This window comes from Gymnodraco acuticeps, unplaced genomic scaffold (genome assembly GCF_902827175.1).
Source record: "Gymnodraco acuticeps unplaced genomic scaffold, fGymAcu1.1, whole genome shotgun sequence".
In the NCBI taxonomy this organism is placed as follows: domain Eukaryota; kingdom Metazoa; phylum Chordata; class Actinopteri; order Perciformes; family Bathydraconidae; genus Gymnodraco; species Gymnodraco acuticeps.
In genome coordinates this window covers 175,352-201,129 of record NW_022990940.1, presented here as the reverse complement: position 1 = coordinate 201,129, position 25,778 = coordinate 175,352, and the positions used below count along the sequence as shown (strand labels likewise).

Below are 25,778 nucleotides of genomic sequence, written 5' to 3'. Positions count from 1 at the left end.
TAGAGGTGATACGACTGTATATTTGAAATCTAGTCCTTTTATTTACAATCCCCTCTTATAATGTGCATTCATTGTCAACACATGTAGTATTTAGAACATCCTTATGTCACCAACATGGTTCAGATTGTAGACTTCATGAGCATTTTCAGAGATTACTTTATTTAGATCATTCAAAAATAAAGAAATATGAAGCGAGGGCTTGACAGAAAACACAAAATTAAGATATTCTCAAAATCCTGCTGACAAACAACTGAATAAAAACGCTGCAACAAACCTACAAGATAACCTCTTCGTCAGAGGTGAACAAATCTATCTTATATATAATAAGAAAGGAACCTATAATAATAACTAAAACTAATAATACAAATACAATGAGGGCAGCACCACTTAATTGTAAGGGACCAGGCCAGGCAGCATGTGTGGTTCTTCCACAGGCCCCTGGCTCCTCTTCTCAGTACGGTCACTTTTCTGCACGAGTCGCAGGCTTTATAACCTTCGGGCAGCCGCAGCTTGGGATGCTGGACACCACCTGAGAGACGGGGTAAAAATACACAACAATAAGACACATCGGCAACACTATCTATATGAGCTGAACATGTTTGTAGACTGTTTTTACTGTCTAATTATGATCAGCTGCAGAAAGGACCAGGTCAATGTTTAATTGCATGTCATCCCTGTCTCACCTGTCCCCACAGCAGGCTGCCGAGACCCAGACAGGCACAGATCAGCCACTGCTGCCAGTTCAGAGCCACACAGCTGAAGGGTGAGCCCCCAACCTGCACAATGAGGATCTACAGGAGGAAGGGAGACACAGCATCATCCAGCGAATCTTTCATTACTCCTCACTGTGAACCAGACCAGGTGTGACGATAGCCCTCCCAGGTTACCTGGGCGAGGAGGGTTCCCAGGAGGATGACGCAGAAGATGGTGTTTTTGAAAATCCCCTCGAACACGTTTCTCTCTCCATGGATCTTCCTTGCGTTGATCTCATTGAAGATTTGCATGAGTACAAACGTGTTGAACACTATGGTGTAGTGTACAGAGGGCGGGGCGTGGAGGGGGGCGTTTCTGCCACTGGCAATGTTGAGCAAAATCTCACCTGTGAAAGGGAGGGTCAAAGTAATTCATCATTAATTAGTAAGTCAGTTGTAATAAGGCTATCAAATGTTTCTTATTAGGAGGTTTTAAGTGAGCCTGTTTTAGACCACTAAGGTTTGCTGCGTTCACTGACCATGGTAGATCAGGGTGAAGATTACGGCCAGCTGGTAGATGGCGTGTCCGACAATGTTCTTCATCATGGTGTGAGAAATGAGGGGCTTGTCGCGGCCGTAGGGTTTCCTGAGCAGCAGCGCGTCGGTTGGCTGCTCGGTGGCCAGAGCCAGTGAAGCAAAGGTGTCCATTATGAGGTTCACCCACAGCATCTGCACAGCTTTCAGAGGAGAGTCCTGGCAACACACACACACACACACACACACACACACACACACACACACACACACACACACACACACACACACACACACACACACACCACACACACACACACACACACACACACACACACACACACACACACACACACACACACACACACACACACACACACACACACACACACACACACACATTCTGAGTCGCTCAGTCTACATTGATATCCAGAACTGTCACGCTTCAATTTAAAACACACAGTTTGATAAAGTTTAATTAAGAAAACAGAGACCCACATCTTTGGACCATGAATACTTCCTCATTTTGTGTTTGACGATTCTCTTTAGAATGCCATGCATTTAATGTTATCTGTCATGTTTAAAAGAAGAAAAAGAGATTCCCAATGAACATGTTCCTGTTTGAAGCCAGTGTAGTTCACTCGTCTACACCGTCTTTGAGGCTTTGAAAAAGAGACTGAACCATGAAAATGTTCCCAGTGGCCCACCCAGCACCTTATGGTAGCTCGGCAGCCTTTTTTAGCAACAGGGTGAGTGTGTGGGTGAATATTTAAAGTAATTCTGTCCAGCAGAGGTGTCAGGAGGCTGTCACCTGGGTGATACAGGCCCCGGTGAAGGCCACGATGACGGCGACAACATTGACTGTGAGCTGGAACTGCAGGAACTTGGAGATGCTGTCGTAAACATTCCTGCCCCACTTCACTGCCTGCACGATGCTGCTGAAGTTATCGTCTGTCAGGATGATGTCAGACGCCTCCTTCGCCACGTCCGTCCCTGCAATGCCCTGCACAACACAGCATGGTGGTTAGTCAACGCAAAGCTTACACCAGAACTGACTCTGAGCCTAGGTTTAGACCAGGACTGGTGTTGCATCGCAGGTGGATCATGAAGTCATCAATATTTGTTTTCTTAGAGGAATAGCCTAAAACGGTTGATAGTAGAAAAACATAAATGATGCAGAATCAATCATTTTATATTTTCCGTTTCTCAAATCAATAGTAATTTGTTACAGTAATAATTGTACAAAGTTTGCAATAAGAATCAGTCTGATGACATTAGCGCCAATAGTTACCATGGCAAAGCCAACATCCGCTTTCTTGAGGGCAGGGCCGTCATTTGTTCCATCTCCAGTTACCGCGACAACCTGCCTCTTCTCCAGCACAGTGCTGTCGATGATACCTGAGTAATGATGAGCACAAGCGGCTTAGACACACTTAAGGGCAAAATTCTGATGGTCTTTGAAAACAGCTAGAACACTGTTGTTCTCTGTTGTTTTGAGCCCCTCCTTTCAGCATGTTTGATCTATTTCTTAAATGTAGGGTTCAGGGTTTCCTCTGAATTTGTATACAGTATATGCATACATTAAAGGTTTGCTTGCCATTGATTTTGATGTTTTTATTACATTGCCATACTTGTCCCAATCCCCGTCTATGTGACCCCTACGACTCTCCTTGACCTCGTTTAGTGTGGCTCACCTTTGACCAGATTGTATTTGTCGGTCGGAGACGATCTGGCAAGGACTCTCAGATTCGGCCAAATGTTGTCGATGAGCCCCTGCTCAATCTGCACAAAAACCAAAACGAGATAAACATGAAGTGTTAGTTGAGTAACATACATTTAAATCAGTGTAGCAGACTGAAATTAGGCTAGTTTCCCCTAAAACTGTTGTTAGTGTGCCTACAAGGGTTAAAAAGAGAATTAAAGTGGTTGTAGAACATATCAGGGACAGGACATTTAAAAAGGACAACAATCTAAAATGTACCTTTCACAATGTGTATAGTGCCAGAAGTGCTAAAATGTGAAGTTGTTGGAACTACAAAGAACTGTGAGGGGTCATGATGGATTGAGATCATACACTGATGTCTGTGATTCAGTCTATCTTTGTCTGACCTCTCCCTGACTGTTGCGGATCAGTCGGTTGAACTCCTTGCCGTCCATACACAGGAAGTCCTCTCCAGTGTTCAGGATGCCACATTTGCAGGCTATGGCCCGGGCAGTACTGATGTTGTCCCCGGTTACCATGCGGACAGTGATCCCGGCCTGCTGGCACTTTCTGATAGCTTCTGGTACCTGATGAGGACAACAGAAGGAACAATAAGAAAAGGTGCTCAAAGATTCTGTTGATACACTCATTGTCATAAAGTGTTCCCAAAACTTCTCTCCTTCAAACGAATGTCTTCCGTTTACCTCTAGAGCTACTCTAAATATCAGCACAGATAGTTATCTGAATTATTTTCTCTCTCTAACACGCTTAAAAGAGACACATTTCATAATTCCACTAGTTGAAAACCTTCACAAAGTGCTGACATACTGTGTATTTGTACTGTTATTGACTGGTTGCCTCCATGTGTCCCTTTGTAAAGACCGAATGACGTACCTCAGGTCGTACAGGGTCTTCAATGCCGACCACAGCGATGCAGGTGAGGTTGCTGAGGATGTCTCCCTCGTCTTCCCAGTTGGGCTCTCCGTCAGCGGCTGGGAAATCTTTGTAAGCGAGGCAGATGGTCCTGAGGCCCTGAGACGCCATCGGCTCGATCACCTGCTTCATAATTGTTTTCCGTTTCTGAGTTCTGAAGGGAATGGCCTCGCCGCTGGATGCCAGGATCATACAACACCTGGAACAACAGGAAAGAGTCATGTAATCATCATATAACTGAGCCAGAGTTGTGTGAGCAGTAGCAGCGAACCTACTTCAAGAGCAGGATCTCAGAGGCCCCCTTGCTGAACATTCGGTAGCTGCCATCAGGGTTATATAGCACGGTGCTCATAGACTTCCTCTCCGAGTTGAAGGTGTAGACCTTGAAGAGACTCTCTTCTGGTATTTTTTCGCGGATGGCCTGGTAGTGTCGGTCCAGCTTGAGGGAGAATCCCAATAAGGCACACTCAGTCTTGTTTCCTATCTGGCTAGGGAGCCCACCATCCTTCTCTGGAGCCTGCAGGACACAGCAGCAGAGAGGGTGCCAAATCACAGCAGAAGTTAAATGTATTTCATTACAAATCAGGTTCTTTAAAGGGTGTGTGAATCAAATGCAGCAGCACATGACATCAATCCAATAGCATTGGCAACACACAACAACAAATGAGATAAGAAGTGCTCAATGTTTTCCAGGGCCTTAGATCAAATATATGACAATTTGGAGATCTGTAATGACAAATGTGGCTTCTTTAGTAACTAGTAAACCATGGCAAGCTGTCCATAACCAGAAGCCAGAAAATGATGAAAAGTAGCAAAATAACGGGACCACCAGTGGGAAACACTTCCTTGAGCTTCCTGAATGGACAGGTATTTTTAAATCTCACCAGTATCTTGGAGGTGTACGCGCAGTTGACCCCTATGCCCGTGGTGAGCAGATCCATGGCCGATGCTGGGATGTCTTTCAACCTCGGCAACCCTTTGTAATAGTGCCCTGTAATGAAAACCTGCATGACCGTCATGCGGTTCATCGTCAGCGTGCCTGTCTTGTCGGAGCAGATGGCTGTGGCGTTGCCCATCGTCTCACAGGCGTCCAGGTGGCGAACCAAGTTGTTGTCCCTCATCATTTTCTGACAAATGGGGAATTCAGAGTTACCCGATTTGAAGTGCTTTATTCTGAATTGACTACAAACATTTACAGAATGGACAGTGTTTCAGATAGGATTGTCTGGCAGTGGACAGTTTTGAAAGGCTTAACACCAACATGGAATGTAGCAAATGTTGTCCTTAACCTAATGCTGTTGACTGTACATGTTCAGTGTGGGAGTGACGGGCTGTGTAATGTTGTGTACTAACAGACCTTGACTGAATAGGCCAGGGAGATGGTGACTGCCAGAGGGAGACCTTCAGGCACAGCCACCACCAGCACCGTCACACCGATGATCAAGAACTTGACCAAGAACTGCACGTAGATGGGCATACAGTCGCTGGACCAGGGAACACCCTGCACCCAGAAGGTATCGATCAGGAAGCGAGTGATGAGGATGAGGACGGTGAGAGACGACATGAGCAGTCCTGAAGACACAGATGAAAATACATTTTAGTTCCTTAATGAGCAGTGAAAAGTGTTTTCATGCAGAGACCAAACTGAGAGTAAACTGAGACTAAAACCCAGTTTTTCTCATGAGATGACGATGAGTTATCAATGGAGTGTCTACATTGATTTTCAAAAGGGAAGAGGACCACCCTTGTATGAGAGTGGGAGGTCATTGTTTCACCACACACTGGAACTCATGATGGTGAAATCATGATTTGTATGGTAGTTTTTTGACAGTTGTGATTTGTATTATTAGACAAAAGGAGAGACAAATACATGTGTGTGTGTGTGTGTGTGTGTGTGTGTGTGTGTGTGTGTGTGTGTGTGTGTGTGTGTGTGTTATGTGCACAGACAATCATGTAGTTAAGTTATTAAGGTTACAAACTGTAATAGAAGGCCAAACAATGATATGATTTAATATAATCAGTACCTGCTTTGCCGATCTGCATGGTCAGTTTGTTCAGCTTCAACTGGAGGACTGACTTGGTCTTCGTTGATAGATTTTTCTTCTTTTCTGGTTGTCCATCCTCGTTGAGCGGCCGCATGTCCATCGCAACGTCATCATCGTTTTGTCCTACAGAGGATAGGAAGGCAATAACACAAGTCGAGTCTATGAAGCCAGGTTTAACCCAGCATAGCAGCTGATGTTGGTCGATGTAGTCTAAGAGACTGAAATCTGTATTGTTATGACTAAATCAAACTTCAACTACTTGAATGAAGCACTAAAGTTATAATGATTCATGGTAAGCAGTCTCTAGAATAATCAGATTACTTTGTGTTCTGAACTTACCTTTGATGTCCACCTGCTCTTTCTTTTGTTTGCCATCTTCCTCACCAGCATCATCACTGTCATCTTCCTCACCAGCAGCAAGCAGCGCGAAGATGATTCCAGTCTGAGAGTTCACTCCAACAGCAGTGACCAACATCTTGCCAGAGCCCTCCATCACATGGGTACCTGAGGGGGAGAGACAGGAGTTGATCATGATGGAAGCTTCAGACGGTAGGGCTTTTGGATTATTCTGGACCTTACTGAGATCACGATTATTGGGTGGTATTTAAATCAAATACATTTAATTGAAATAATATGCATGTTGTTTATCGGTCATGGTCCTTTTTCCTGATGTGTTTTCATGTGAATGGAGAAGGGTGGAGCACCTGACAGCAACATGGGGTCGTTGTCGACACTCTTCTTCACATGATCCGACTCCCCGGTCAGAGAGCTCTCATCAATTTTCATATCGTTGCCCTGGATCAGGACGCCGTCAGTAGGCAGGAGGTCACCTGGAAAAACAACCAACAGGTACACTGTAACAACAGCTCACCCTCATCAGGTCCTCACCACAACATTGTATCTGTCACATGAGGACTGGAGGATAACAACAATAAAATGATTGTATTGAAACAACTTTCAGACACGATTATTCCGTCTACAAAAGAAGACATTAGACCTGTGTTCTTCTCTGAGAGCCAGAGTCATTGTTACATTGAACTGAGAGCGTTACTAAACAAATTGAAGATTTTCAATAGTAGTTTTCCTAGGACACCTCAATGTCATTATGCTACATTCACTTTTTCAAGATGCTTATGTCTAAAATGACTTACAATTATAATGCAAGACCTCGTAATTAGACTGTGTGTGTTTCGTTTGAGAATTCTCCCATATCTGATAAATAGTCCAATTCAAAAGGAGCAAGAGCTAGATGTCATGACAAATACAAAATTGCAAGTGCAACCCTGTCAAAACTGAAATCGTAAAGCATTTCCAAATAGCTATATTGCAAGCAGTTATTTTGGCAGTCTTCATCACTTTCAATCAACGGTGAGCTGTGTTTTAGCTGATCCACTTTTTCCTCTTACCATATTTGACTTGTGCGATGTCTCCGACGACAATCTCTGACACGAGGATCTGGATCACGTGCCCTGCCCGGACCACGGTGAACTTCTGCTCCTGATCGATGCGGCTCTGGAGCCCGCGGAACTGCTTCTCCTTACTCCAGTCGTTGAAGGCTGTCACCAGGACGACGCAGACCACAGACAGGAGGATGGCTGCACCTTCGATCCATCCAGCCTCCGCCTCACTGTCCTCCACCACGCCGCCGGCCGCTTCGCCGCAGTCTGAACCGAGACAACGTGTGTCAACGTTAAGTTATTTGACCTTGCTTATTTAACCGCTCAAACAGTGCTGACCTACATCTTATACATGTCATAGAAAAGGAGTGAATATATCTAATGTTTTAATAAAAAAAACTTAAATGATGATGATATTAAAACAGGTACAATTTAAATATGCAATGAAAATCAAGCTAAGAGTAAAAGGCTGAGGAAGAGTGACCTTAGACGTACCCATCTGTCTCTCAAACCTGCCACCCCACTTACAATGTGTAGCATTAATCTTTAATATCATTAAAACAGCTATTTTTTGTACCTGAAAATAAGCTGTGAGGTGTCTACACACAGGTTAATTTGATTTTTTTAAAGCAAAATCTAAACTCACGCTGTCTGTCAGCACTGGGTGGACTGTAGAAGGAAAGTGCTAGAGAAATGATGGCTGCCACTTGGAGGATGATGAGTGTGACATCATTCAGGGCTTTCCACACCAACTGCAGAAAGGTTTTTGCCTTTTGAGGAGGGAGGATGTTTTGTCCATACTCCTTTTGCCTTCTGTTGATGTCCTCTACTGTTCCATCCAAACCTGCAGCAGGAGACACAAAGACCATATCAGACTCATGTCCTACCCACTCAGTTTATTGAATATATTATTTTGTTTTAGAAACCTTCTGGAATCTCTATCTTAAGAGACTTGTATAATTTGCCGTAATGCTTCGCTAACAATATGCGTTTCAAAATGCAGGGGGGGGGGGGTCAAAATGTCCATAGATTCCAAATCTGTTGGGCTGTATTATTGGCAAACGTGTCTAATATTATAAGAACATACATATATAAGGTTGTCTTCTGTTCATTTCAAGGATTTGTCCGTATTTGAAACTTGGTGTGATGCAACATCTGGCAGTAACCAGAGACACCAACCTAACACAGAAGCAGCGTTCCTCATCATATGTACCATTGACAGGTGATGTTCTCAGCAGGGAACACAGTCCGTTGACATCTCCATACTGTTCCTTGATCATTGCACAGGATTCTTCTCCTCTTAGCTCCATGAGGGAGCGCAGCTCCTGCAAGGAGCAGCCGAAATGCCCCTCCTTATCCTTCATTGTATCTCCTTCCTCCGGGACTCCTCAGAGACCTACCAAAAACATAGTCTAAGTAGTTAGCCTTCGGTGCAGATCTAGCCTGACTGTAGGGGGTAAATAAGACAGGTCATTTCAGACATGAACCTGTGGGTAGAAATGTAGAAAAATCACTACACAAAGGTGCATGATTTGCTTTAACAGTCAAGCAGGACTCCAAGCTCATGTCCTTGGTATTGTTTCGCATAAAGTGAGGTTTACACTGTTTATTTGATCATTTCAAGTAAATTAACTGCATTAAATAGCACAATTCATAACAGGAAACTTTCAAAACATTTGCATTTTAAAATGTTCTCAACTTTAAAATAAACAAATAATAAGGGTAGCTTAAGTTTTGATTGACTTTCTTTTTTAATCACAACACATCTTAATACCTGAACAGCTTTATGACTTCCCTTTTCTCTCTTTTTCAATAGATGTGTGGATGACAAATAAAGAACCTTGAACCTTGATAGCTCTCCATGAGAACCCTATGCTTCACTAGCGATGTGTGATTAGAATGTTGCTTTTGCCAGCAGTGCTATGGGCCCAGACGTTTGAATATAAACACCTGTTGCTAACACTACTAATAGGAGAAACGGATGTAAAGCATTATTATGTTTTGAATTCCTGCAGTAGGGATTCCTTTATTCAAATAAATCACTGTATTCATACTTGGTAAACCTTAGGTAGAGCCTCTTTATTAAAAATGTAAAATAAATTGACCATCTCACTTAACTACACCTATGATTGTCATATCATTTAACATTAGCTTATTAATTACTCTGCTACATATAACATAGTTCATTAAACAGTTCTACAAGCAGGATTTTTAGCTTAGGAGTAATTCACTCAACAACATAAGACATATATTTTGTCAGTCTAGTGTCGAAGATAGGCTACTTAAATAATTTGGTGGCGTTTGTCAATACACATTTGAGGTTTATTATAAACTTTAACGTTACATGTAGCTTCTCTGAATCAAACGACATCAACATGGACACATGTTAGCTAACTACACGATAGCCCGTAGGACAGTAAGACGTTAGGTGGCGCTGTTTAATAACCAAAACACTGTTTAAAAATCTCACTTTACCACATTGAACACTTGCTAAATTAATGTGAACAATTATACAGTAGGCTACTGCGAAGCTGGATTTCAAGAGTCACTTCCCTTTAGCAACAAATTGGATGCAGATACTGAAGAAGATGGTAAGTAATGAATCTAGAACTTAAAACTTCTAAATATTAAGTTTACACCACTGCTTTTAAGGACAAGAGCACGAAAACCCCGTCGAGTATTTTTTTTAATTATATGTTTCTCCCATCAACATAATATAACCATAACATCATGCATTGTTTACTTACAAAACCGTTAACAACAGGGGTAAACAGCCACATAGAAAGAGGGCTAAAAAATAACTATACACGTTAGCATGGGAGAAATGTATCTCTGGTTAAAGTTTAAATAAATAAAGTTTAAAAAAAAAATGTGTCAGTCTAATGTCGACACCTATATCATTTAGTGGCTTTAGTGATACACATGTTATGATTATCATATCATTGATGTATCTTCTATACGAGTCAAAGGCATTGGTAGATTATTGTTAGATAACTACACTAGAACCGAGGTTACTACATGTTAGCTGGCGCTGACAGTTAAAACTATCTCACTTAACTACATTTAACTTTAATTAAATAAACATAATTTGGTGGCAAGATGTCATATAACATAATGTTAGCTTCTTATACAGTCAAACTGCATTAATAGTAGATAAATGTTAGCTCGCTAAATGATAGCACCGAGGACACTGCGGCGTTAGGTGGCGCTGTTTAATTACCGAACAGTTTGAAACACACTTAACACTTGCTAAATGAATCTGAAAAAGTTAAAGAGTCACATACCTTTACCAACAAGTTAGATGCAGATGCTGAAGAAATATTGTAAATAGGGCTAAACACTTCTTTACATACCGTTTATACCCCTGCTGTTATGGCTGAGAGAACGGAAACCCTGTCTGGAGTATTTTTTAAATGTGTATTCTTTATTCAGTAATGAACAAAACATACATTGTTTACATACAACCCCTTTAACAACAGTGGTACACTACACAGCTACATAGAAAAGCAGAACAAATAAAATCAAAACAACTGTTATTTCAAATATATATATTTAAATATGTACAGTTAGTTTGTATTGCCTCCCTATTGATTATGTTTTTTAAGTTAATTTGAGTAGTGTGGCTAATATGTTAGCTACAATATTCTAACCTTAGAATACACAACCACAAAAACAAGTGTGACTATTGTTTTTTCCAATGAATGCATCCCCTTACTGTATATTGCTAATCAGTTTCAACTTCACATACTGCAAAAATAAAAGTCCTTTTCAAAAATATTATATTTCTAGTTTCTTGTAAACAAACTGATGTTTGTAAGATATATTCAATATGTATAATATACATGATAATGGAGATTAACAAATAATGTATTTCTTATTTTTGTAGAAATAATAATTCCCTCATTTACCTAGAGATGGTGCTATCTAATTTTCTTATAAGAAAACACATTTCAGAAGGTATCTGGGAGTGTGAAATTGGCCTACATTTCCTTTCAGACCACGGATTTATTTTCCAAATTTTTACAATTTTGAGCAAACTTTTTCAACCAGCTTTTCTTGTAAACATGACCAAAGTTCAGGGTTTGCAGCTTGCTTGATTAACAATGATTGTAATACTTCATCTGACCACCAAGGATCAGTATAGCCTAAAGATATAGCCTATAGACTGCAGTCAAGGATTTAAGGTTGACTAATTTCCTCCCTCCGTGCAATGTAGTACTGCACCAAAAGGCGTCCAATAATATTCATTGCCGCTGTAAATATAGTTTTCCAAAAATGTACAAAGTTGTACATTTATTTGTGTTTTTAGCTGTTGCTGATACCAATAGAGGTCAAAATCCTCCGAAGATGATGTCACTAATATCTTGTAATCTATTGTCTGATCCCTGTGAGAGTGGAGGCCCTCTGGACTACAACTCTCACTAAGCCTGCTGCTGTGTGCAATGATATCAGAACAGAAAAAAATAAAGTATTTGGGAATCAGCTAGCTTTCCTGTGATGATGACAAGTGACCCCAAGCGGATAAAGATGTAGGTGTAACAATTGAAGTTGTTACTAAGCCACTATACATTACATAATTGTACAATATTGACCACATCTAAGTTGTTACCCTGCAAATCTGTACTGCGAGATGCATAGTTACTATAGCTAATGTGAACTCTATTGCCACAAGGATGAGGCTTCTTCAGTTGAGCTAGGTTATTTCGGGGCCAAAAAAAAAAGCACTTGTCTGAAATGAGGCCAGAGAAAATAAAGGATACGGAGTGTGCTTGTGACAGTAAATTGTTCAATGTTTTTCAGAATAATGGGGAGATTTTATAGGCAATGCTTGGACAGAAGAGGGGATGGTGCCTTCAAGAGTTGAAAAGAAAGAATGGTTGGCAGAGGATGAGAGATTTGCCTCCATGAATTTTGGGATGAAAGATAGGCTTGTGTGTGTAGTGTAGTGTAGTGTGTGTGTGTGTGTGTGTGTGTGTGTGTGTGTATATCTGTTGGAGAGAGAGTGAGTGAATGCCAAAGAGAGAAAGCCTGGGTGTGTTGAGATAACCCCCTGATCCCACCGGAAGCGTCTGCGCCGCGCTGCGACCTCCTCCTGCGTCATAACCCACCAGGCGCGTTTCAAAACGAAGCGGAGCGTCGTGTGTGCAGCCTCGCAGTTGTTGGATGAACGTTCCACTTCCTGCCTGCGCCACGCTGCGCCGCGTCAAAAATAGGATTCATCCTATATTTTAGAAATTCCTTGCGGCAAGGAGCTTCTGGGACGCGTCGAGCCGCGGCGCAGCGCGGCGCAGCGGGTCTGGTGGAATAGCACCCATTGACTAGAGGCCGCGATCGCTAAAAACGCCGCAACGCAGCGCAGACGCTCCTGGTGGGATTAGGGGGTAAGCGTGGGTCGTTGGGAGGTTTTTTTTTTCCGGGCACACTATGTTTGTGTGTGTGCTTGTTGTCTTTATGTGTGGTACTGAAATATGACATATGCTCTGCTGATGTGGTAATATCACTGCTGTGATATTAATGTTTGACTCTGGCTATGTTTAATATTACATTTGCATTGTTTTGATTGGTATAACTGGGGATCAAAAGAGGGGGTTAGGGATTGTGGGTCCTGAAGCTGCCCTAATTACCAGGGAGTCTCCCAACGACACAGGGTTTCTCCTCCAGGGACAGTTTAGATAGTGCTCCGGGGTTCTACCAGCCCATCAACACATACTGCACTACACACTCCGTTTTGCTATCCTGGCGGTCGGACATCCGACGCTTTAGTGCCTGGAATAAGTGATACGACGGGCAGCTGGTGTTAGAGGCCACACTGTTAACTAAACAGATGACGGTGATCTTGTGTGTAGATTCTGGGGGGTTTAGTCCTAAAGGTAGGACGGCCGTTTTCCGGAGCCTTATCACAGCATCGAAGCTTGGTATCGGACCTAGACCTAGATATTGATGTTGGTTGTATCGAAGTTAGATTCCTTTTCATGGCACCCGAACAGGGACCTCTGAGTTAAAAGAGAACCTTAGATCCAAAGAGTAGAAAGTGAAAAGTGTTGAAAAGTCGCCCGATTTATCCTTGCCTTACAGACTTTGGCATTGTCAGGGGGACACCCTTAAGTGACCCTTAAAAACAAAGTTTTGCGGGAGTGAAACACCCCGGGGGGGATTTTAGAGTGCCCAAGGCACCAGAAGCTAGAGTAGGCTATCGAGCACTAAAATAACCTGAGTGTAGCCTGGTCCAAAGAGTAGAAAGTGAAAACTCGCCCGATTTTCCTTGCCTTGCAGAGTTTGGCATTGTACACCCTTAAGTGACCCTTAAAAACAAAGTTTTGTGGGAGTGAAACACCCTGCCCCGAGGCCCCCGGAAGCTAGAGTACCGAGCACTAAAAGAACCTGAGAGTAGCCTGGTAAAGAATACTTCTTTTCCTAATATAGTTGTACATGAGAGACCTCTATAAATCCCTAGAATCCGGTCACAGTGCACGGTGATACAGAAACGTAGAAGGAAGGGGGAACTGAAAAGGGCTTCACGCCTATGATAAGGAACAAGGTTTCCTTAAGGGGGAGTAAGGGTTAGGAGACCCGTTAGAGATTAGAAGTCATGGCATCTCCTCAACAGTCAGAAGATGATAGGGAAAGCGTTAAAACTATATTTACAGATGAGCCTTATGAAGAAAAAGAGAATGATTTTTATGAACGATTAAATCCAAGTTTCCCTGCTCTGCCTGCGTCTATGACCCCAGCATGCCACAAAGATCTTATGAATATGCTACATAACAGCCAAACACAGAGCAGCTCAATGTGCGCAACCGATAATGTAGGACCAAATGCTCCAAGCAGCAGCCACGGTGCCTTTTGGTCAAGTAATCAAATGTTTTGTCAAAACCAAGAAGCAGATTTAGCCACTGAGGCACAGCCGCGTTTTGTTGAAGAAGAGTAAAAAAGGACAAACAGAGAGAGTTTGAAACCACAAAGGGAAAGCCCCTTTCACATGCAGAGCAATAGGGAATAATTGCAGAAGCAAGGCAAAAATTAAAAGTTGAGAGCCATACGGAGTGCAATGACTACTTATCTCGAGGAAACAGGGAGGTTGATCACAGTGTCTGCCTCTCAAAGGGTGCACCTTCCATCAAGGTGTGATGTCAGTGAGTCAGTTTCAGCTATTAACACACTGTCCCTTCTGCCTATTCATCCCGTGTTGGCTGTACTGAAAAATACAAGCTACCTTTGTTTACCTCTTCCCATTCTGTTTGTCATAACTTTGCAACTTGATGTAGCTCTCAGATTGCTCCTCAGATGTTTATTCACATTTTATAATAATGTACACCTGCGAATCAAAGGGAGAAGTAGATCACCTTCATGGTTATTGAGATATGCCCATACTAGTAGATATTCATTTTTTCATAGATAGATACCTTATATAAAAATGTATAAAGGCAGCATCTTTAACATGACATGAGAAACAGGGTTAAAATGTAGGGTCTTCAGGCCATTACAAAGCAATATTTGCTTGATATAATGGATTTCAGATTTTTATTGGCATTTATAAATTGCACACAAACACACACACGCACAGACACACAGACACACACAACACACACACACACACACACACACACACACACACACACACACACCACACACAACACACACACACACACAACACACACACACACACACACACACACACACACAACACAGGCCAATACAACAGCCGTTAGGGTCTTTTGCAGCTGAATGGCTCGTCCTTAACAGAAGGTACGTGCTTTATATGCGGCCTCAAAGAGTTTTGTGCCACCAACAAAAAGTTTGTATGGTCTATTCAAACAAGAGCTCCCACACACGCATGAACAAAGTCACACATCTTCATAAGCAGACACACATGTACAGACAGATACACACATACAGCTCCATCAAACTGGAAGCCCAGGGCTTCTCTCTTAAGAGGGGCAGTAAATACTTTGTAGCTGTGCCAACAGACAGCCCCTCCTTCAGAGTGTCAGCCAGGCTCTGAAAGAAAGCAGTAAACAGTGAATTAAAAAAAGAAACATTAGCTTATCAACCATACTCACATGAAATGTTCCCTAATAAAATAAACGTATTAATATTTTATGTGACATTATAATATCAAAGTGGAAACAAGTGAACAATATTCATAAACTGTTTGATATTTAGTAGTATGTTTTAATGTTCACATAATGTTTCACATTCTGTCTGACCAATGTTGTATTATGCTATTAGCTTAAGTTGAAAAAAGTTTTATTGTTACTGCTCAGCGTATTTGTCACTAAACATTGCAGTCCACACACACACACACACACACACACACACACACACACACCACACACACACACACACACACACACACACACACACACACACACACACACACACCACACACACACACACACACACACACACACACACACACACACACACACCACACACACACACACACACACACACACACACACACACACACACACACACACACACACACACACACACACACACACACACACACACACACACACACGGCACTCACAAAGGGGGTAATGAACGCTTGCTGAAAGCTAAATTGAAACATCTTGCAGTCATGATGCCATGACTCGCCATTGTTTCCGGACCCAAAGACCTGTAGCAGGAGAATAGGAGAAGCGAGAGGAGATGAAGAAACAAGGGGAGAAAGAAGGACCTTGCCACCCATTGGCAGGAGAAAACGAGAAGTGACTGATATTAGGCGGTTTGTTTTGAAAACTGGTGAAGACCCCTTTGCATGCTCTCACTCTCTCTCTCTGCCTTATTCTCGCTTGCTCGCTCGCCCTCCTTCCACCCACAGCCTCTCTCTCTCCCCCCTCCTTCTTCCTCCTGCATCCCCCCTCCCTGGGAAAACAGGGACAACAAATTAGCCTTCTTTTCTCGGCAAGGCCTGGGGAGGAGGACACTTGGACAGCCCTCAGAGTGTCCGCCTGGAGTTCCCATGGACCCCTCTTGCCCCTTCCCCTTTCAGCCGGCGAGGAAGCAGTCATTGTGCCAGCACCTGTCTCTGAGGAAATTGGTAAAAGTGATGGCTTTGTTAGCCGTCTCCATGACAACCAGGAGAAAAGAGCGGGGCCATCTAGCAGGGATTGGGGTAGAGATTGGGGGGAGTGGGGAGAAAGAGTGGGAGAAGGAGGGAGTTAAGGGGGTCCACAATGGAGGAGCAGTTGCATCGCTTTGGCTTTGCCAGAGATCTACGTGAGGGTGCTGTGACTTGCTGTGCGTGTGTGTGTTTGGGGGGGGGGGTATTGTGTGTGTGTAAATGCAGAACTTGTAAGTAGCAACCAGTGTAGGAATGTCCACCAACCACCTCTCTTTCTCCCTCTCTCTCATCCCTGTGGGTGACACTGTGACATCCACCAGTGAAGCAAGGCGGGAGTGTGAATGGGTTGAAAGCAACAAGGTCAGTCACATCATGTCCAGAGAATATCTCCCCCTCCGAGCAGACAGCACACACTTTTAATAATTAAGCGGCAAATGTCCTTGCCATGTTCACCTCAAACATTTACGTCAGACATAAAGAGGGATTTTGTCTGATTCATAGGAATCTAATTTAACGCTTAGGAGATTTGGTCAAATCTAGGGTTGTCCATAATGACTCCTAAAAGGTCAACTGAAAGATTTAGTTGACACAAAATAAAAATAAAACTCTAAGGTACTTCCTATTTTAACAAATTGAAATCCTTTTATCTTTGTTTCGCCATCAATACTTTGTCACAGAGAATTTTTTGTTTGTTATCTATTAAAAAATAAATCAACTCTTCACACAGTGCACAATAAAATATAGAAATGCTAAACATATTGATGAAGCCAATAGATATTTTTCAAATCATCTGCTTGTGGAGCTACATCATTACCACACCTAAGAATAATTTATTTTAAACGTCTATAGCAAAGTAGAGAAACTGTATTGCTTGAAGGGTGACTACAATTCCCTGATATAAAAAAGAAAAGGTTACATTATGTACATCAGTAGCAGTTATCAAAGATATGGGTTTTAACATCTTTATGCCCAATACTCTCATATCCAATGACAAGTGTCACATCTCACACGCAATACTTTCACCAGACCAGCAGATAGTGCTCTTTCACTTGCTGTTGCAGCAGCAGAATATCTTCAGATGGCCAACAGCAGAGTTTTCTGTCCACATTTTTAACAGTATGATCTAAGGACTAATCAATTATTATTAATGTAATATATTGCATGAAAAAGCAGTTTCGATTTTAATAGAAAAAACACCTACCTTTTGATCTATTCAAGTCCAATGGGGGCAAAGAATAAATTACAAGATTGTAATAGATATGTTCAGTTCATTAATGGTGAGCTTTACCTATACAGTATATACCTATATTGGACTGATGACAACCCAAATGGCCATATAGGTTTATTTTATTATTTGTATTTTATTTTACTTTTCAGACTAGACCACACAGGAGGTATTTGAACCCATTGAAGATATGATTAATGACACCTGTTTAAAAAAAGGCTTCATATAAAGTTGAGAGAAGAAATTACTACATTAGTGGTCAAGGCCAAGACATGTCTGTCATTCACATAACCACAAATGGTGATTTTGAATCCCCCACATGAACGAAAGTCTGAGACTATTCCACAAGTGCCATAAGAGGAGAATAAAGACAAAGTTAGAAAAGTGCTGATTTATTTTTGATTTAGTCACAAAGGTAACATTTTACTTTGTGGCCACGTATAACAGGAGTCTGTGTGATTTCACAGATAAGATGCATTTGTCTAATTTACACATCTGGCTTTTTGAGTTAGATATGGTGTTTTAAGCTTGACAGGCATGTGATATTACATTGTTTTATTTCATTTTCACCTACCTACCTAACTACTTAAATAACTTAGATGTGATAATACATCTTTAATGGCACCTTATCGAAAAATAGCCTTACACTCAAATGTTGTCACAGTTAATTACTTAAGCAGACTCCCATGTTCATCTACAGCAGCTACTGTACTGAGTTCCCTTTTGGTTACTGTATGTTAAAATTCAGGTTTAAAAACATTGATGCTGTGGAAGTATGGGTAAAAGTTACTCGGTTGTGCTCTTAGGAGAAAACTTTGCCTATCTGCAACCTCACCTGACACTTATCATGTACAGTAAGTCTGATGCCACGACTTATAGGAACAGCATGAGAATCTTGTTTTTATGTGGTGCAACATTTCCATTTTACCTCCTCCAGAGAAAAATACAATTTGATGTGTAGCATTCAGTGTTGTGCTAGTTACTGAAAACCAGTAACTAGTTACCATTACTAGTTACTTCATTTAAAAAGTAACTCAGTTACTTCACTAGTTACTGTAAAAAAAGTAATGCGTTACTGTGAAAAGTAACGTTTTAGTTACTTACACAAAGTTCTTCCATTAATGCCCTTATAGCCTTCATTTCAGTACTGTTATTGCATTGGAGAATAATACAATCTGTTGATCAACTTGACATGCATTATATGCAATCTGGATTGCATCGATATTAGCTGGCTTTCCATTTTTGTATATTCTTTCTCCAGGTAGTTGGAAAAGTTTTCCGTCCCATATGCCGTGTGCCGCCCGGACATGGTATCATGCTAACTAGCTCCCTGGAAGCGGGTGACTCCACTGTAGCAATAGCCTGCATGTGTTCTACACATAGACTGTGTATATATAAAGGTTCTACAACATACCGTGCAATGGCTTTATCGACTTTTCCCTGTCTAGCAGTCCCTTGGTTAAAATCCAGCCGCTGTTGCTTAGGTGGAGGTGGAGTGGCGTCGGCTGAGTCTCTGTGGTCTTAGCTACTAGCTTCGTCCCAGCATGTTGTTTTTGCAGATGTTTCAACAGATTTGAATTACTGGTTTGGGCAGTAGATAGGATCTTTGACCCGCCAAGACACAACTTACATTTAACTAAAACGTTCTTTTCTTTGTGCTCGACAAAAGTGAAATAGTGAGAATATCTCCAGGTGGAGAAACTAGACTTGAGCTCCGCCGCCGCCATGATAGTCTTGTTAGTAAACAACACAAACACGCCCACCATAGATCCACAGCCCGTCTCCGCATGTGACACAGGAAGTATTTAAGTACATTTACTCAAGTACTGTACTTAAGTACAGTTCTCATCTCTGTTCGCCTGGCTGTTGACTATATATATAAAAAACTAACGCAGTAACGGAGTAACGCACCATGTAGTAACGGTAACTGGGTTACTGAATTTAAAAAGTAATGAGTTCGAGTACTAGTTACTGCTAAAAGTAACGGGTTACTTTGTAACGCGTTAGTCCCAACACTGGTAGCATTGCAAATAATTGAACCTGTGTATGACTACTGCTGTCCTACTGGTTTACGAACGCCTCTAAAAATGTCTTCACTGCTGTCCAGGGGCTTTGATCTATCTCCTCTCCGATGTGAGGCTGCACTACCTGCACTGAAACGAAATACTCTCAACATCTGGAGCAGAGGCATACATCTGTGTGTGTGTGTGTGTGTGTGTGTGTGTGTGTGTGTGTGTGTGTGTGTGTGTGTGTGTGTGTGTGTGTGTGTGTGCGTGTACGAGTAAGCATATGACATCTTCCTTTTGATACAGAAACCCATGAGTTGCTACTCAGTCTCCTACTGCAAATATATTAACAAGAAGTTCTTCAACCATCTTCTTTCCATCCTTTGTTTGTTAATGTCTTTAAGACATACTTTTATATTTATTTTTGTGCATATGTGGGCTGAAACATTTTGAGATCATGTCGTGTTTTGTCCTTTTTTTTGTCAATAAACATTTCCTCTGATATTACAGACCGACATTTTTATTAAAAATAAATATGGCATATTTCACTTGTAACCTATGTCGAAGTACATTTCAAAATGCATTTCTCACCAAGACAGTTTTCAAGACTAAGAGTTAACAGCCATGATAGCAATTATGTGATTCTGAACTTGAGCACAGTGGTGCTTGGAGCTTATTGCTAAGGTAATACCTACATTTTATGCAGTGTATATAATGTTTACCCTGTTCCCCATGAAGTTTAGTGTTAGCATGCTGACATTTGCTATAAGCATTTGGTCATGAACTAAAGCGTTGAAAATATCTTAATGTTTAACCGATAATGACAGGAAAAGTCAGAGGGGGACTTATTGTTTTGGGACTAGAATGTCTGCACAAAAGTTCATGGCAAACCAGCCACAAGTTGTAAATATTTCAGTCAAAGTGGTGAGTTATGAATTAGAAACACACGTCTTTCAGCCTAAAATAAACGAGGCGAAAGAACGAACACTCATGTTTAAACTTCTCTATTGACAGTGAAATATGCTTAAAAACAACTAAGCTCTTCTAAATTTGAATTCATAACATTAACAGCATAATGGGTCAAGAGTTTACTCCATCAAACAGCTTAAACCTCCGGCAATCCGATGATGATAGCTCTAGTGCCTAGTGGTCTCGTTTAAATCATTATTCAAGTGTCTTTGACAAATGTGTGGTCATGTGTATGTGTAAATACTTTTTGTCTGGATGTGTGTATGTGTCTGTGTTGTGCTATTTACTTGTACTTGTAGAATGGTCTATAAATGCTAACAACTGTTTCCATGTATTTTATAATGCTGGCCTTACGGTCCTTTGGGGAAATAACACAGAGATTGGTAAAACGCTGGAATGGCATTGTGTGCTATTTGTTACTAAATTGCTTGGCTGTTATTGAGGCTGGATTGTTGTTGTTCTTACAGCATGAGACTGTTATATATGCCAAAGAAAAAAACAAAGCCATTGTCTAACTCTTTTGGATTATGCACAGTGGAAGCGTATTCAACATATTTCATTCTTCAGTTTATTTCAGCATGTTGGATAACATCTGATGGGAATGCATCATCGAGACATTCTGTGGTTCAATGACAACCAAGGAAGCTTCACCTGCTGACAAGGCGTTTCATGAGGTCAAAGGCTGCATAACAAGCGAGTAAGTGGACCTCAAGCTGAGATTTTACGTCAACTTTTCAAGGTTAAAGATCTGCTCTGTGGGTGTATAATCAATGTTGCTGTGTGTGTGTGTGTGTGTGTGTGTGTGTGTGTGTGTGTCCTCTAGGGCCTTTGTTTAGCTGCAGCAGTAGGTTTTAATGTTGTTAAAGTGCTGAAATGTATATTTGTCTAAATCTAATCACGCGTGTAAACTAATTTCATGATAAATGCGACAGGAAATAATGTTTTCGATGCCCAGCAGACATATGATTCAATCCTTTACGTATTTTGAACATCAATTTTAGACTCCCATGATTGAAATATATTAAAACATAACTGCTTTAGTCCAACCACATTTGGGACATGTGTGACACATTTACAAAATACCTGTAAAACCTACTGTAAAAAAAGTCAAAGATGTTGTTCGGATTTCTATAAAGGAAAGATTTTTAAATGTGTTTGATTATTTTGCAGTAAAGCATTCATTTTACTCACATTGCATAGTCACTCTTTAACCACTAAGTTTGGAATAAAAGTCCTATTTTTCAGAATTTATAGCATTTCACAGCAAAACATTTTGCACTTTCTCTTGGCCTTTTTTTGTCTGCACGTTGGTACGTTTCTGTGCCTGTGCGTTTCTCTCATCCTCTTATGCTATCTCCTTTGGTGAATTTTCTTTCACTCAATTTATATGAAGATCTTTATCCAACACTCCAACTTTCTATTCTCTTACTTGCACTCTACATTTGTATCTGTACTAAAAACTCCCTCACAATGTTAGAAACAAATCTTGGATCCAGTCAATTATTTTGTTTCTCATTTAAAACAAATATATATTAGAAACATGGTGGTTACACATTCCTTTTCTCTCTCTCTCTCTCATTTGCACAGATCACTGACATGCACACATACGCACACACCACAGCTCACAACACGCTAGCAGACAAACACCTTAACCTCAAACCTCCTGCTAGGTGCAGACAGGACCACACATACTGTCTCTCACACAAAATGTTTGGAATGCCATAAACATTTATTTCGGTTGAAAAGAAGACTTTTTTGTGTGTAATGTAGGCGCATGCATGTTTGTGTCTGTGTATGTACGTGCACTCACTCTGTTTTTGCTGAAAGAGAAGGAAAGTTTAACTACACATAGGCCACCAGGTAGAAAGAGATCAAACATTACCAAATATTGTGGGTGTGTTGTACATTAAACAGGGCAGGTTTATACATAAAAAAGCTAAAGGTATTGCTGAGTCAATGCTCACCCTTGAACCATTTTTAAATAAGATGGAATTTTGGATGTGGACAAAAGTTTGTACTGTACTTTAGATTATGTTTTCCTCTGAATGTATAATAATGAATCTCAACAGACCTTTTTTAGTAGCATTTCCTGATCATGCTTTGTTTGTCCTGGATGTTTTGTTTTTTCAACACATCCTGTGAATGTTATTTCCCAAAGGAAAGACATGTTTAATCCCATTTAATATATCAAACTATCGATAAATACAAAGCTTACAAAGTTTGTCTGTGTGTGTCTTTCTGTGGCCACATTCTGTCTGACGGACTGTCCACTGACTGGGAGGTCCCTCACCCACACGGGCCAAACATGCACACACACACACACACACACACACACACACACACACACACACACACACACACACACACACACACACATACCATGTATACATCACTTCAGGGGACATTACATTGACTTACATGCATTTCCTGGAGACTTATCCTAACCTTAACCATAACCAGCACATGCCTAACCCTAACCCTTAACCTTACCCTAACTCTAACCAAGTCTTCACCCTAAAATGAGTGATTCCCCTCATGGGGACCTCCATTATGTCCCCATAAGGGAGGCGAGTCCCGACACGTGGCTGTGTAAACAGATGTTGGTCCCCACAAGTACAGTAATGATAGGCCACACACACACACACACACTGAAGATAGGTAAGCTGCTGTTGGATCTTTTTGGTCAAACCACGATAGGAGTCCTTAATATTTTGTATTCCTTTATCCCTCGTCTTATATTCTTTTTTAACATGTTACCTTCTAAATAAATGACTAACGCAACAGCACTATCATTGAAACCAAAACATTTACTCTTTTGCATATAACGGTATGTAATGGCAAAGTGACAATTATTGATGAAATTAAATGTAAAGTAAATGGATTATACAATGTATTCACAGATTTACAATGTAAATATTTGATAATGATTGGAGACATGCACTCTATTGAAAACACCTGCTTTCAATATTCAAATGTGTATTCCTTGAACACAAGAGGGCCCTATATTTGATTGAAAAACAGAACTCGTATTTGGGCCAATACGATATAAACAGGTAACAGAAGAACATGGCGGGGACATATAAGACTGGCAACTAATGCAAGTAAAGTTACATTAAAAGACAATACACACAGTTAGAAAGTCAGTTAGACAGAAAGCAGCGTACAGGAATAAGTGCCAGATCCTTGCGGCAGGGAGTTGCCCAGCTTTGCTCTCTGGCTCTTCAAAACCCAGCCCAGATATTTCCTGGTTCTGACACCAGCTTTGCTCTCAGATACCTTGTGCATATGGAGAGAAACAAGAGAGGAATTACTCCAACTGTGTTCAAGTGAGAAATAATGATTTTCATGGTCTGATGACGCAGACTGTTGAACTTTTGTAAGAAAATAATGCATTTATTTGTTCGATTCTTTGGAAAACATCTCTCATATCACAGTTTTTTGGGTCGATGACACTTAACGCTTTGCAGCTGCTTTCGAGAAATGACGATTAACACATCCGTGTTGGGGGCTTGAGTCCTAAGAAAAATTAGGGAAAAAACATTCACTGTAACTGAAAGCATAAAGAAGAAATTAATTGACGTCTGCAAACAAAATCTCTTTATTTTACAGTAAACAAATATCTGTATTGTTAAGCAGCCTGATACAGAGACATCTGTATCAGTGTGTGTATGTCAGTGTGTATGTGTATGTGTGTGTGTGTTTGTGTTAATCTCAGCCTGTTTTGGTTTCCACGGCAGCGGTGAGGGCCCCACAGTGCACTGGCCCTGGAAGTGGCGCAAACACAAACCACAGTAAAAGTATGTCTGTGTGTGTGTGTGCGCATGTGTATGTGTGAGCCCACATTTGAGCGTATATGTGCAGCAGTGCCCACCTCTTAACTCAGAGGGAGGCTTCACACACACACACACACACACACACACAAACACACACACACACACACACACACACACACACACACACACACACACACACACACACACACACCCATATATGCACACTAACACACACTCTCGTCTTGGCTGTGCTCTCTCGCTGGGTGGTCTGTGCTGCAAATGTTTATGATCTAAACCGAGCTAATCCAACTGGCTTGTTTCAGTGAATTGAGAATGATTTACAAGACGCAGCAACAGGGCCAAAAGGAGGGAGGAGGAAATCAGAGGAAATCTTAGGGCCCCATTTCAAGTCACTCTGTGACTAGACCTGCACACTTGTCTCTGTGCCGGCTCTTATGCCTATATCCATCTGTTTCTGTCTCAGAGATTTGGCTTTCTGTGTTTGTGTCTTTTTTCTTTTGCCCCATACTCATCGCTTAGACGAATGTCTTCATTTGACAAATTAGCTGGGCTTTGACGATATGCAAAACGCAAAGGATTAGTCGATTTTCAATTGCCTGTGAAGTCTCTCACCCTCATTCTCAGCATTTAGTTTCTCACAGAAAAGGGAAAAGAAAAATCTTGATAACAATCTATCACTGCCTTTGACTCCTTGGCTTCTAATGAACAAGCCATTCGCAGAAAAGATTAAGCAATATTATTGTCTCTCAAGAAAAAAAGGATATGACTATACTGTTGGCATGGCCTCTTTTCAAGTGAATTACAAAACTAACATCCACCCTTTTTTCATCTTTGGCAGACACATATGCGTCCTTGTCATGTGGGCTTTCAGTGACACCAATAAACTGCAGCCCTCCAGTTCTCCAGTTCAGTTATGTGGAATGTCCTGCACACATCAGCGCTCTGTGGTAAACCAGTCAAGCAGTAATCTCTGTGAGTGTCAGTGGTTTGGATTGACTTTTATCGGAGCTTCGTTTTTTTTGCCAGATCTCCCTTTTTATGAAGAGAGAGGGATGCCACCTGCACACTGACAACACCTTGTAAACTTGGCGGGTAAAGAGGAGGAACAGGAAAACATAAAGGACCTTTTGTAGCTTGAGTATGATGGAAAGTATAACCTGTTACATAAAAATGTATTGTTGGTTCATTTATAAAGTATGTGTCAGTGAAATGCATTCATCTGGTTTTTGTATTTGTTACGAGCTTACATTTTTATGAAAACAATTCCTGGTGAACTTCATAAGGACAATTTATAAATAACTATGTCTGAATAATGTCTCAGAGTCTAATGAGTTTCAATGGTTTTACACTGAAAAACAACATTTAATGGTAAATCAATTGTTCTTCCAGGGTGGGTTTTTGTAGTCTACGA

General features: G+C 41.2%; 1 protein-coding gene and 1 long non-coding RNA gene across 2 annotated transcripts; one reads left to right on the top strand and one right to left on the bottom strand.

The window, feature by feature from the left end:
- Positions 1-203: 203 nt before the first annotated feature.
- Positions 204-19,073, bottom strand: LOC117558394 (plasma membrane calcium-transporting ATPase 1-like). Its single transcript, XM_034234578.1, has 19 exons — positions 19,013-19,073; positions 8,517-8,699; positions 7,950-8,147; positions 7,313-7,570; positions 6,611-6,736; positions 6,246-6,410; positions 5,886-6,029; positions 5,219-5,433; positions 4,746-4,988; positions 4,137-4,378; positions 3,823-4,060; positions 3,336-3,515; positions 2,921-3,008; positions 2,518-2,624; positions 2,038-2,229; positions 1,232-1,445; positions 888-1,099; positions 684-791; positions 204-529 (listed from the first exon to the last, which is right to left on the bottom strand). Exons 2-19 carry the CDS (start codon positions 8,665-8,667, stop codon positions 461-463), a joined length of 3,150 nt encoding a protein of 1,049 aa, XP_034090469.1. The 5' UTR covers positions 8,668-8,699; positions 19,013-19,073; the 3' UTR covers positions 204-460.
- Positions 12,629-25,647, top strand: LOC117558395. The gene is made up of 3 exons (XR_004570830.1): positions 12,629-12,684; positions 21,141-21,270; positions 25,206-25,647. It is a non-coding gene; the product is annotated as an uncharacterized LOC117558395 (long non-coding RNA).
- The last annotated feature ends 131 nt before the right edge of the window (positions 25,648-25,778 follow it).

Coding starts and splice junctions, on each gene's coding strand:
- LOC117558394 (XM_034234578.1), bottom strand. CDS start 8,667: ATGAAGGATAAGGAGGGGCATTTCGGCTGCTCCTTGCAGGAGCTGCGC. Junction 3,516..3,822: donor AAGACCCTGTACGACCTGAG/GTACGTCATTCG, acceptor TGTCCTCATCAG/GTACCAGAAGCTATCAGAAA. Junction 792..887: donor TGGGAACCCTCCTCGCCCAG/GTAACCTGGGAG, acceptor TTCCTCCTGTAG/ATCCTCATTGTGCAGGTTGG.